Source organism: Manis pentadactyla, chromosome 13 (assembly GCF_030020395.1).
Source record: "Manis pentadactyla isolate mManPen7 chromosome 13, mManPen7.hap1, whole genome shotgun sequence".
Lineage (NCBI taxonomy): Eukaryota > Metazoa > Chordata > Mammalia > Pholidota > Manidae > Manis > Manis pentadactyla.
In genome coordinates this window covers 32,658,534-32,672,976 of record NC_080031.1, presented here as the reverse complement: position 1 = coordinate 32,672,976, position 14,443 = coordinate 32,658,534, and the positions used below count along the sequence as shown (strand labels likewise).

General features: G+C 36.4%; 1 protein-coding gene across 6 annotated transcripts in view; it reads right to left on the bottom strand.

Annotated features, from left to right (window-relative positions):
* The window catches only part of GRIA4 (glutamate ionotropic receptor AMPA type subunit 4), a 413,780-nt gene that overhangs the window by 40,192 nt on the left and 359,145 nt on the right, over nucleotides 1-14,443 (bottom strand). For all 6 annotated transcript variants that reach the window (XM_057491184.1, XM_057491182.1, XM_057491183.1 and 3 more), the window contains exons 12-13: nucleotides 7,490-7,860; nucleotides 5,268-5,466 (exon numbers count right to left, since the gene is read on the bottom strand). In XM_057491184.1, the coding sequence (XP_057347167.1) occupies nucleotides 5,268-5,466; nucleotides 7,490-7,860 (570 nt within the window). The remainder of the gene's footprint in view (nucleotides 1-5,267; nucleotides 5,467-7,489; nucleotides 7,861-14,443) is intronic.

The window sequence follows — 14,443 nt, the reverse complement described above, 5'->3', positions numbered from 1 at the left end:
GGAGAAAGAGGAATCACTCTCATTTAAGAACCAAATCTCCCTAACACTTGGATAAGAACGATTAATAGCCCTAAGAATCAAACTCTAGGCCCACCTAAACAATTTCAGACTTTTTCTAACCAATTCCCAAATAGAACACACATTAAACTTTAAAGAGAAGTAATACTTTCTGTTTCACTGCTTTATATTTTGGACAGTTAGTTTCTCTATTCCCCTGACTTCAGGCAAGAAACATTTATTTTTATCCATTTGGTCTCTATTACATTACTCCTACTACTTAACTTACCCAGATCCTTTTGATGGTATTTACAATCCATATCAGATTTTTTTCATCCATACAGCCATTTTAAATGTGAAAATATCCCATATCCAAATGAACTCAATATCCCCAAAGGATATATTTAATAAGACAGGAAAGACTGAATCCTGTTTGATGTTTGACAAGATGATGATACACACAGACTTTTATCTGGTGCAATTGCATTTTTTCAATAACAAGATGCTGAAATTTTGCATCTGGATCCAAATTAAAAGTAATGGAGACTTCATTCAGACTTAAATCTATGCATGAGGCCAAATCCTGAGAAGCATGTGTATTTAGTTATATTGACCTCCCTTTGTTAACCAGAATATAGAATCCAACAAGAAGATCTTCAATAATCAATAATCAAGAAATATCTTGAATATCAAACTTAAGAATATACGTTTTTGGGCAAAAGCAAATTTGTCCATTCAGGTGGACAAAGAAAGAAACTGATAAAAGTGGTATTCAAAATTTTGGTTTCATAAGATGGGAATTTAGTAATCAATAAACCTATGGAACAAACCACACAATAAAGAGGTTTGCACACTCAAACACCAAAAACAACCCCAGATATTTCACATGTATATTCAAATGATAGTAAATATCAAGGTGGGAAATAGACATCTTTTAGTGCCCTCTGAAATGTTTTTAGGTTATTAGGACTTTAAACTATCTCATGATATAGAGATTGTGATGTGTGTATGTTTAGGTAATCACAGCTTACTTCTTGCTATAGAAGTCCTCACATTAGGAAATTCCATACCAACACAATTCAGTGGCAAAGATTTTATGTGATTCCAGGACAGAGGAGTGTTTGGATTCATAACCCTCAGCTGTGGGACCCACAAGAAAGGCTGCTTGGCCGTCTCATTCATTCCATCTCTACTATCCCTAAAAATAAAGCTCTCTTCCAGAGAACTCTTCCATTTTATGATGAATTCCAATTTGTGAAAATTATGAAGTCCCTGGATCACTTGATACAGATCACCCTTAAATATCTATTCTGATAATTTCATTTTAGTGACGTGTTGGTAAACAGCAACCTTTAGGCATAAAATCAACTTTGAAAATATACTGATGATTTGAGTTACACCCAAAAGGTATAGAGATCCATGTGCACTGTGTGCTTCATTATGTATCCTGTTGACAACAGAAGCAATAAAATCTGAGTGTTACTTTCATTGAAAATTTTGCTGAGTTTTTTTAAGAGTAAGGATCATGCTAGTTACTTGGCAATTTTCCATTTACTATTCATTATCTTATTAAAGGTACAGAGGACAGTTAAACAAAACTAACATAGAAAAATGGAAAAAATAAATTTTTAGGTCTGGGTAATTATGAAGATAATTTAACTATAGGATGCAAAATAATATTCAAACAAATGAATCCTTTTTAAAGGAATAAAGTATCTTTAGATCACTGATATATTTTAGAAGTTCATTCTTATTGCTATATTTGTTTCAATATATTGAATTACATATACCTTAAGTGCAAAAGAAGTTAAATTAATTCCTTTAAAATTCAGAAGAAAGAGAAATCTATAGGATAGTTGTGCTATACTTAGCAGGCCTTAGGTAAGTAGAAATTGTAAGATACCGATTCCCAGTGGAAAATAAAGGAGTGATGAAAACAATTTTTTAGGGGAAAAATTTACTCAGTTTGTCACTCCTTTAATGTTTAGAAATTCTTATTCTGATTTAAAGAGTTATGACTTAGATAAGATGACAGCCACATGGTGAAAGGGTGGAAAGGGTGGCTGGGGTCAAGGACTGGGAGTAACATCCCTGTGCCTTATCTGTGACTGCAAGACTGTGTTTGTTAAGGAATGAGGACAAGCAAATCTTTACAATGTGGTGAAAGAGGCTAAAATGAGGATGTTTCTGCAGACCCAGCAAGCTCAGAAATTTAGTAATAATGGGATTTTTAAGTCCTTAAAATGTTCAACTGTGATACCTACTTAAAGATCAGGTTTGGCGAGTGAATGTGCTCAAGGTAGTTAACAAAGATAACATAAAAGTTACTAATTAAAATTAATGTCAGATTTGTTCCATCTTTATTGTGAAATTCAATGTATGGGAAACTATCTGACTTAAAGCACTGTATTATTAATTTAAAATAATTTTTGGAGTTTTAAAAATGTGCTGTCCTTTTAATTTCTGAAAAATGAACTATTCTGCTACTTCTGCTTTTAATAGGAAACATGCACAAATGTCATGCATTATAGTAATATTTTCATTGTTATCAGGTGACTTAGTTCCCACTTCTAGTAGCTTATACAGCAAGACTGATGTTCTAATAAGAGCTCATCAATGCACTATTTGGTAATACTGTAAGCTCCGAGATAGTAGTCCAACTTATTCATGCATTCATGATTTCACTGATGACTGAAACAGGCACAGGATAAAATCTGCACTGAAATGAAAATCAGTATGTTCAAATCAGGAGTATAATAATATGAAAGTACCTAAACAGGCTGTCATTAAGTGACAAGCACAAACGTTCTTTAAATGCCTCTTTGTTTATGCTTAACAAGATGTACAGACAGGAAACATAAGTTTCAGGGGGAAAACAAGGCAACAGTTGAATTCGGATGTAATTTTCCCCTATGGCCCAGTTCTTTTTCCAGTTGATGATAAGCGACATTTTTTGAAGTGCTGAGTACAGGTCACTGCCTGAGGCAGTTTAGTGGAGCTGATAGATGTACCATTACTGTGTTCCTTTGAGAAAACATTTTTGACAAGTACAAAAATACCCTTCACATTCTGTTTCCTCAACCCATCAGACAAATGGTTTATTTAAACCAGGTCATCATCTATGGGAGAGGAGAGAGAATATGGTGGAGAAAAGCAATGAGATTTTTATCAGAGAACCCAAATTTAGGCATTCCTGAAAGTGTGCTGCCAGGGAAAATTTGCTTATCCCATTAGAGGTCAGACTGTTCTGCAACAATAAATACCTATACTTACAAAAATCTTTCAATTTTAAAACTGACGTGGCTGGGAGAGAAAGGAAACGGCATGCTGACTGCACAGGTTGTAGGGAAGGCTCTGTGAATCTAGCAAGCAGTTTCTCTTGTGCCTGTATTGCTTACCAATATATTCTGTTACTACCTCACCAGTTTTTAGAACCTGAACCATTTAAAAAAACTCTTAAAAGATTAGAAGTAAACATTTTCAGAGTGCTTGATGCCAAAGAGTTTTACAGTGAAGTTACTTTCAATTTTTTTTCAGAGAATCAACATGACATTGCTTTCCCTTGATCATCTGAGGTGGAATGATGAGCCTGAAAATATTTGCTTATTTACCCGAAAAAAAAATCAATCATCATTTTTCAGTAAAATGCAAGTGACAGCACAAACTTGTATTCTATTTTGATGCATATATGTAATGGTTTCTAGGCTAAATTTTGCTTACTTTTGGGTGGAAGCAGTTACAAATTTTCAGATTTCCAGCAAGGTACTGAAATTATGCTAAAATGTATTATAGCAGTATCTTTCTATTATTAAGCTTTAAAGACTGGGGTGTACTAAGTTTTAAAAATTTGGTCAACTAAGTTTATCCATAGGATATTAATAAAATCTATTGTCATAACTTATTATTACACTTTAGAAAAAAATCTACAAATATTTAATTAACTTATGAATTTTATGTTGTATCATAACCAGTAATGCTCCAAATTGTTGACAAGGACATTGTTCATTGTCTGGTTTGTTTGTCAAACAATGCCCAGTGATGGGCTTGACAGAATTTTTGAGTGCTTTATTCTTGATTCAGTATTATGTAAACATCTGTAGTATAAAAGGGTGTTATAATCAAATCTTTTTTAAAAAGAGAAATATCTTACTGAAATTCAAGTACATCAAGGTTAAGCCTAGCCTAAGTAGCACATTTTTCTGTTTTTAATTTTCAAGCTGAGTGAGAAAATGATACTTAAAATGAAAATGGAATCTCCAAGTTAATATATAAGCATGAACTTACTTTAAAGGGCTATCGTTATTTTTACACAAAATCTTAGGGAATTGTGAAATATACCTGTCTTCAAAACAATTAAATATCTAGTCTTCAAGCAATTAAACATAACATGTCTTCATTATTACCTAGTTAAATATTTATGAAAATGTCTTTGGACTATTTTTTAATTTTTTTTTTTTGGTTCTGAAATCACAAGTGAACCCTTGTCTCTGATCAGACATTACCAAGTGTACATGTCTGGGTTTACACAGAACCAGAGTAAAAGAAAATCACTGATCAAAAAGTTATCCTCATATGGAACAATTAAAAAGAAAACAAACAAAAAATATCCTCCAAATACCTGCCATCCTGATGGCAAGCCAAAAGGGATCATATCCATATGTGAAATGCAATTATATCATTTTGCACAGTTTTATCTGCAAAAGTAGAGAAATCAGCACAAAATACCATAAATGCCTTACTTACAAAGGTGCAGAATTTAATAGTTCTTGCTACCATTATCTTGTAAGAAGGCGATATATTGCACTGAAGTTCATTGTTATGGAATATTTTATAGAATAATATACCTCATCTAGGTAATACAATCTGCAATTAATGTTTTGGGTTTCAAATACAGAACGTTAAATGTAGTCTTTAAAAAAGAGGGCTGGCTTGATGTTCTTAGCCCCATACATAAATCTAGTCTTGCCAGATACCGTATCATAGCATTATCAACATTGGGGTTTTGGGGGTAAATTATGTTATAAAGTTGTTTTAATTACCTTCCTGTTGTTCCTTTTCCCTAGGGAAGTGCTCTCACAATGTGAATAAACTGATCAGTTTTTGCAAATTAAAGTCATAAGATAAAATCCAAGTAGGCGTATTCACATTAAACACAGCAGTTAACATTGTGTCTGCAAAATCTGCAGTAGCTAGAGCCCCTAATAGAATTGTTGGCAAAACTGCCTAAGTGTCAAAATCATAAACGTTTGTTAGTTGTTCCTTTAACTTACTCTGAAGAATTCTTTCGTTGACCCTGAATCCAGCGTTCCATAGGCAATTTCCGTTTGCTTGGCCAGGTCTTCGGCACTTTCTATGGGAGAGACCATCCGCTCAACCGTCAGGAAAGCAGCGAGGTTTGCAGTGTAAGACGATATGATGATGAGAGTGAAGAACCACCACACGCCTCCGACGATGCGACCTGAGAGGGACCTGAACACGGACACGGTGAGGCTCACTGCCCTTTCTGACCGGCGCAGAGCAAGGAAGGAAATGCCGTCAATTCACGATTCGTATTTAAAATAATGGGGGTCAAGTATGATTTCCATGTTCTGTCTACTCCAGAATGATCTAGCCTTTCTGTATAAATGAACGCCCTCTATGCTATACTGCATGTATACATAAATGCCCCTGAAAACATAGAAAACTTGTCTTTTTTACTGTTGAATCAGCAGCAGTGGGGAGCTTAATGCCTTTCCTTCAGGTGCAGAAGAGGAATGCCTACTTAAACTCATTGACAGCCTTCCCCTCTCATATTCTAGCATCTCTGAAATCAGGATCTAGCCTATGATGTATAAAAAGAGTATCACGGTTTAACTGGTGGCGTTGTTCTCTTTTGGTGGTACATAAAAATTACAATAAATCTCAACCATGGGAGAGGTCTTAGACTGGACTCGAGTTGGTAGATGCCTTTCTGACACAACTTGTATTTCTTGCAGCCAGAGCCCCGCCAGGATGGATGGGACGTGTGATGGAGGGGTCTGGGCCAGATGGAGATCTAGGACTGGTCGCAAAGTGACCTTAGTGGAGGATTTTTGCTTGTTTGTTTGATATTTCATTTTTGATCTGAGTGGAGGATGAGCTATGTATGTCCTCAAGCATCTTTACATACTAGTATAAATAACGTTCTCTCTGCCACTGCCAACAAGACCCAAAGTGTATGACTTGCAACGTGCCATGTGACAGCATTAAAACAGATGCTAAACCTAAAAAAAAGTTCTCTTTGCACCCTTTCCCTGGCTATCAAGGATGTGTGCGTGAGTGTGAGTGCACAGGAAAAGTGAGAACGGGATGGAGAAAACATTCAGGGCTCTTTCATACTTGATCTCTCTCACTGGGGACCATCAGACTACTCAAAACTCCTGTGACAAATCGTTTTTAAACACTTTTTTAATGTGAGGAAAAATTTCATATTTTCCATGGCATTTCTAAATGCTTCTTCTTAACCATTGCTACAAAAGTAGCACATGTTGATTTTAACTTAGTATTTGCTTAATCCTGGCTTTAAAAACCGTTACTTGATTGACTTTGATTTTGTTTCATTAATTGGGAGTTATTGATTCAGACTCCTATGTTACTGGAATTTGAATATAGGCACATGTATAGTCTTCCTTGGTCTTAAGGAACACAAATTGTACTGTGGCTACAATATGTCTTTTTAAAGAAAGCATACATTTCTTTCAAAGAATTCATATACTTATGATGCGACTCTAAGTCACTATTTAAGTTTAATTCTTAGCTTGTCCTATTTAGCTACTTTTGCTATTGGACAAATTTGGTATTTTTCTTTCAACAGGAGACTGGCTGCATTTTTGGCCAACATCAACTGAAAAACGTCTTAGCGGAATCCAAAGGAAGTGGGCCATGACTCCACAGATACTGGAAAACATCTCTATTAAATGGATAAGAGTGTTTACCTTGCTGACTCTGCCAGCTGCTTCTTGTTTATGTATTGTTATGTAGAACAATGTGCAGCTGGTACCTGCGGTATTGACCCAGGGTTTAGGTAACTCAACGGCAGAAATTTCCCTTAAGCTACATGGGATGTAATCTGAGTTCAAAACTAATTTTTAAAATGAACAGCGACAGTAACAAAAACAGCTGATTTTGAGGAGACAAAATGAAAATGAATTCCTATTTTTACAACTTGGGTTTTAGTTTCCACCTGTCAATCCACTGAAGGAAATATAAATACTAAGTGATTTTCTGTGCATTCTGATGAGCTGCAGATGTTACTCTTCCATTGGGAGAGTTAGTGTTTATGATATATCTATGTTTTGTGCTAACTTGGAGAAGTTGGCTATGCATATACTTAGGTTAATTTGGGAACTGCAAGTTTTTTCTGTGTTCCAAGTAGTGCTCCGCCTCCAGGAAAAGAACACATAGAAAAGATGCTCTGCACAACCCTAAGGATTACTGGGGAGTTGCTGAGGAACTTGAGAGTTTTGAAACTAACCTGGGTGAAATGTCACATCCTTGCTGCATGAAAGCACCCAGGGAAAACCAGAGGCTGTTAAAGATGCCAAACTCGTTGGGAGGCTGGTCGCTGGGTCCCTCCTTTCCATCATCTGGCTCTTCTGTGTGCCACTCATACGGACTAAACCTGCTAACTAGGAACAAGACCACGCTGACACCAATGTAGGCAAAGACTATGCACATCCAAATCTCATAGGCCAGAGGATCCAAGAAGGAAAACACTCCTGGTTTGGATTTCTGAGGCTTTTTTATCATGATAGATATGCCCAAACTCATGAAGGGCTTAGAGAAGTCAATGACCTCCTCTCGGACCAAAGTGATTGTCAGAGGGGCAATAGCAATCTCTGCTTTCTATAAGAGAAAAGACACATGAAAACACACAGGTTAATGGATTTCATGAAGCAGTTAGCACCGGGTTGATCCACTCAAAGCTAAACAGTTATGCATTCATTCTACATTTCTTTTTTTTTTTTTTTTGGAATGCTAACAATGAATAAGGCCAGTGATAAATATAAAGATGAACAGTATATTTGTTTTCATAAGATAATATATCATTTAAATAGCACAAAATATTTTACTGAGATAAGAGGAAAAGAAGCAAGGAAAGAGTAGACATAAACAAAAATAACTTGAATTCAAATAACTGTATTAGTCTTTAAGGATCTGGAACAGTACAGAGGAGGAGACTTAATAGTCTTTCCATATGGCTGAATTTCTGAATTTCTTGGCCAGGAGTGCTACTATGTTGCAGCCTTTCCTGTTGGAATGTTGCCATTGATTCATTACTTGCCCATCCCTTAATATTATGAATTGCAAATTTCAAACAGTCCTTTTTTATTCCTTTCGAGTTATGAGAAAACCTATCATAAAGTCTCTGTTTGTAAAGTAGAAGAAACCCATTGTTTGACAACATTTTCCAATTCAGCACACACACAAAAATCTGGAAATTGGCATTTATTTCTTCCTATTCACATACTTTGATTTTCTACTTTCAATTTCTAAAAGATTTTAGGAAGCAGTGAATTCAATTCTGGACACGAGTTTCCATTTTTGTTCTGTGATTTTGAACAACTTTTCTGGGCCAATTTTCGTATCTCTAAAATGAGGACAGTTTCTTTCCTGTTTACTTCATTGCATTATTGCGATTATCTATTTTAAAAGACTTCATGAAATAATAGTGAATGTTTATTGAGGGATTATGTATCTGTTGCAGACCTAAATAGTTTACATAGGCTTTCATTTAACTTTCCCAGCAATCTTATATTTATTGTTGTTTTATAGATGAAACTGAGACTCAGGTAAATTTTATACATCACGGCAGCTCTGATATTTGAGCTTGTACTCTTTCCATTAAATCATGCCACCTCTAAAATCAAATGAATAAAATATGGTGAAAAATATGTAAACTATAACACAATCTATAAATGTAAAAAAAAGGTTATTTTAAAAGGGAAATATTTGGCATAAAAAGAAATCTGAAACATGCTAAGATACATGTATTCTTGCATAGAGTCTGCTGCTCTCACATTCACCCCTCTCTATCCTACGGCCCCTGGTTTGATCCGACGGCCAGCAGCTTGTTAAGAGGACTAGAGGGTTAGCCTGGGGAATGGACTCTGGCCATCAAGCTATCCATTGGGTGGGTGGCTGAGAATTAGTGGCATAGGACTTCAAATGAGAATAAGCTGACATCAGAAATACCTGCATATATAAAAGCCAGATTCATTGATGGGAGGTTATTAGTCTCCCCAGAGTTATTATTATTAGTATAATTTCCATTATACAAGTTATGTATTAACTAGCTCTAGAGAAATTAGTATGTAAAAACACACCAGAAAATTAGGGAGTTATCTCCACTCCCCTCATCCACTCTTACTTTTTCTTTATTCATGATCTGCTAGATATCATGTTATGAATTACGTTTTTTTATTTTAAAGTGGGACACTACAGAACATTGTATTTTATAATTCCTTTTTCTCCTCAAAAGAACAATGAATTCATTTTCATTTCAACTTATATTAAAAATTAAAAAGGGTTTAATGATTGTAATTATTGTATTATGTGAAAGCATCAATATTTACTCAATCAGTTTATTATTTTGGGGGATATTTATATTGTTTCCAGTTTTACACAAATTTTAACATTGATGATATGAACGTCTTTGAAGAACAAATACTAGTACGAATCTTAATTATTTAAGATACATTTCTAGAGATGGGATAGCTGATCTAAATGATTATCTTTTTAATTCTCATGTTATATTTTGCCCAACTTTTCTCCAGAAAGATCATGCACATTTCTGCTGTCACCAGAACTGTGATTTGAATCACGTGCAGCTTTGCATCTTGGACATCAACTGTGTATCTTTATTCTCATTTATCTTTGCCAACTTGCTATATGGTAAATTAGAACATTTTGTATTAATTTACATTTGGCTTTACAGAATAAATAGCCACTTTTACTTCCTTTATGTATTACCTGTCATAATCTGTCCCTATTTTCCATATGGAGTATTCATATTTTTACTTACTAACTTACAAATTCTTTGATACATTATAAATTTAACTTTTATTTCCTAAAATTTTCCAGATATTTCCCCTATTCACAAACGATTTTTGTTTACCTAACCTGGTTCATGGTATCTTATTGCAATATCTGTATTTTAAATTGTGTTGTAGCCATATAAAATCATCTTTATGTGTTTTCAGGCTTTGGTTTCATGTGTAGACAATCCTTCTCATGTTGTATGATTGATCTCAATTACATATGTTTTATTCTAGTACCTATAATCCCTCTATAATTTACTGGGTATATTGCATAATAATGTTATAAAATTTTCAATTTTCCAAGTAGCTGTCCTGCTATCTCAACAGAATATACATGAATGATGCATCCTTTAGTTGATCTGAAATGCCACCTTCATATACTATATTGCTCTGTGTAAGTATCTCCTGAAATTTTTTATTTACACAAGTTACTACTAATAAGAGTAAAAGCTTTAGAAGGAAATGTGAAGAGAAACACAGAAGCCTCCAGGATATAAAACTAGATGCCATAGGAGGCAAACGCTGGGTGAAGGTGGTGACCACAGTGCTCAGTGAAGATGCTGCTAAAGTCTGAAGTTTGTATTTTGAAAGAGGCCAGTGAACAAAGATGCTACATCTGGGCTTTTTCTGCTAACATTGGAGATTTGTCTTGTTCTATTATTTCTCAGGGATTCCCAAAATTAAGTGTATAAAGTATGTCTGGCAAGAGCTTGATAATGTTTGGATTCTTGAGAACCTCTGGAATGAGGCTCATGAGCCAGCATTTTAGTATACACCACAGCTAATTCTGGTGCTGGTAGGCCATGGAGAGTGCTTTGAGAAATATTCCTGTGTGTTAAAAGGCATACACACAAGTACAGCAGGGCCCAGGATAAGGCCCCAGATCAGAATGCCACACAAGATCATAGGACGGACTCACAGGAGGCGGGATAAGCAGAAAGAACCTGAGAGTGTAAGGGAGATTCTGAACTTCTGGGTCTCCAACTGCTGCAGTGCTGAGATCCCACACAAGTGTTTCACAGATAATCTATTCCTAACACACTAAAAAAACTGGCAAAGAATGAAATTTAAAAAACATGGGATTCGAGAGAGATTAAAGATGGGGCGTGAGAGGTGAGACAGAGGCCTCCTCCCCAAACCACACATAATACAAAAATATAATTAATACAATGAATCCTGAAATAGCAACAGGAAAGAAGGCTGAGCCAGACCACATACACCTGGAGAAAAGATCAGACCTCACAGGAAAGGGTAATGTACCAAAGCTGTGACCTGACAGGGCACAAGTACTTCCCCACCCCAGCTCACTGGTGGGAGGAAGAGAAACAGAGCAGGGAGGGAGTGGAGGCCTGGGACTGATGAACATCTAGCCCTGGAGACCTGCTCTAGGAGCATGACCTACATTGTGGGGTACTCTGGTGATTAGAGGGGATGGAAACCTAAGAGAGGCAGAATACCTGGAGAGACTGAGATTCCAGCTGCTTGTGGAAAACAGGGATACATATCCAGCTGCTCTGGGGCAAAAGAAAGGCGGGCAGCCTGAGACATTTCCTAACAGTGAGAGGGCTGCTAGAGGGTCAAGGACTGCACAGAGCTTACTGCTCAGGAGAAAGGACAGGTAGACAAAATTGTCCAGGTGCACTCTGACCAGCAGGTTGGGAACTTTCAGGAGTTTCAGGCACTCCATCCCCCTGGCTGGTTATGCAGATCCAAGGCCCCCCACCTTGATATGCAACCAGCTGCACTTTCCTCCCAGCTAGTCTACACCTGGCTTGCAAACTGGCAGCCCCTGACCTGGTGTCAGGCCAGCCAGAGGGAAGCCCAGCCTATGGCAGCTACAAACACAAAACATAGAGGCTTACACCTGTGTGTAATGCCTGTTGGTCCTGGCAGCGGAGACAGGCATAGCAGCTGGGAAGCAGGAAACAGCTCTTTCCTCCCTCCAGGCACCAGTACCGCTCCCCTGGGACTCCTGACATTGCTCCGGGGACTGAGCAGCTCCAGAGAGTAGAGATTCTGGGCATTAGAGGGCACCACTTACAAATATGAAATGTCAAAGGAACCTGGTTCAACCCCAAATCCCACAAACAACAGAAAAAGGGTAATGTGAAACTGAATTCATAAATCTTCCTGAAAGAAATTCCAAAATAAATATCATAAACAAGCTCATGGAGGTACAGAAAAATATTCAAGAACTCAGGAACAAATTAGGGACAGTGATCCAATCATTATGGAAAAGAATGGAGGGAATTGAAAGCATATTAGATATGGTGGAGTAGATGATAAATGAATTAGAAATTAGAGAACAGGAATACAAAGAAGCTGACACACGGACAGAAAAAAGGATCTCTAGGAATGAAAGAATATTAAGAGAACTGTGTAACCAATCCAAATGGAACAATATTCATATTATAGGGGTACCAGAAGCAGAAGAGAGAAAAAGGGATAGAAAGTATCTTTCAGGAGCTAATTGCTGCAAACCTCCCCAATCTGGGGAAGGAGATAGTTTCTCAGGCCATTGAGGGGCACAGACCTCCCAACACAAGGGACCCAAGGAAGACCACACCAAGACATATAATAATTAAAGTGACAAAGATCAAGGATAAGGAAAGACTTTTGGAAGCAGCTGGAGAGAGAAAAAAGATCACATACAAAGGAAAACCCATTAGGCTATCATCAGACTTCTCAACAGAAACCTTACAGGCCAGAAGGGAGTGGCACGATATATTTAGTGCAATGAAACAGAAGGGCCTCAAACCAAGAATACTGTACCCGGAAAGATTATCATTAAATTTTTTTTGACTATCATTTAAATTTGAAGGAGGGATTAAACAATTTCCAGATAAGCAAAATCTGAGAGAATTTACCTCCCGCAAACCATCTCTACAGTGTATTTTGGAGGGACTGCTATAGATGGAAGTGTTTCTAAGGCTAAATAGCTGTCACCAGAGGTAAAAAAAAAACACAATAAAGAAAGTAGAATTAATTACTAAGCAAACGCAAAATTAAATCAACTTCCCCCAAAGTCAATAAAGGGATAGACAAAGAGTACGAAATATGTTACCTAATATATAAAGAATGGAGGGGGAAGAAAAAGGAGGAGGAAAAAAAAAAAAGAACCTTTAAATTGTGTTTGTAATAGCATACTAAGTGAGTTAAGTTAGACTCTTAGACAGTAAGGAAGTTACCCTTGAACCTTTGGTAACCATGGATCTAAAGCCTGCAATGGCAATAAGTACATACCTATCGATAATCACGCTAAATGTAAATGGTCTGAATGCACCAATCAAAAGACACAGAGTCACTGAATGGATAAAAAACAAAATCCATCTATATGCTGCCTACAAGAGACTCACTTCGAACCTAAAGACTTACACAGACTGAAAGTAAAGGGATGGAAAAAGATATTTCATGCAACTAATAGGGAGAAAAAAGCAGGAGTTAGGTACTTGTATCAGACAAAATAGACTTCAAAACAAAGAAAGTTACAACGGATGAAGAAGGACATTAAATAATGATAAAAGGGGTCAGTCCAACAAGAGGATATAACTATTATAAATATCTATGCACCCAACATGGGATCACCTACATATGTGAAACAAATACTAACAGAATTAAAGGGGGAAATAGAATGCAATGCATTCATTTTAGGAGACTTCAACATACCACTCACTCCAAAGGACAGATCAACCAGACAGAAAATAAGTAAGGAAACAGGCACTGAACAACATATTAGAACAGATGAACCTAATGGACATCTACAGTACTCTACACCCCAAAGCAACAGAATACACATTCTTCTGAAATGCACATGGAACATTTTCAAGAATAGATCATATACTAGGCCACAAAAAGAGCCTCAGTAAATTAAAAAAGATTGAAATAGTACCAACCAGGTTCTCAGACCACAAAGTTATGAAACTAGAAATAAATTACACAAAGAAAATGATAAAGTCCACAAACACATGGAAGCTTCGTAACATGCTCCTAAATAATCAATGGAACAATGACCAAATAAAAACAGAGACCAAGCAATATATGGAGACAAGTGACAACAATTTGTCTTCAAAACAAAGAAAGTCACAAGAGACAAAGAAGGACATTAAATAATGATAAAAGGGGTCAGTCCAACAAGAGGATATAACTATTATAAATATATATGCACCCAACATGGGATCAGCTACATATGTGAAAAAAATACTAACAGAATTAAAGGGGGAAATAGAATGCAGTGCCTGATTCAACACCACAAAATTTGTGGGATGCAGTAAAGGCCATGCTAAGAGAGAAGTATACAGGCCTACCTCAGGAAAGAAGAACAATCACATATGAACAGTTTAAACTCACAATTAATGAAACTAGTAAAAGAAGAACAAATGAGGCCCAAA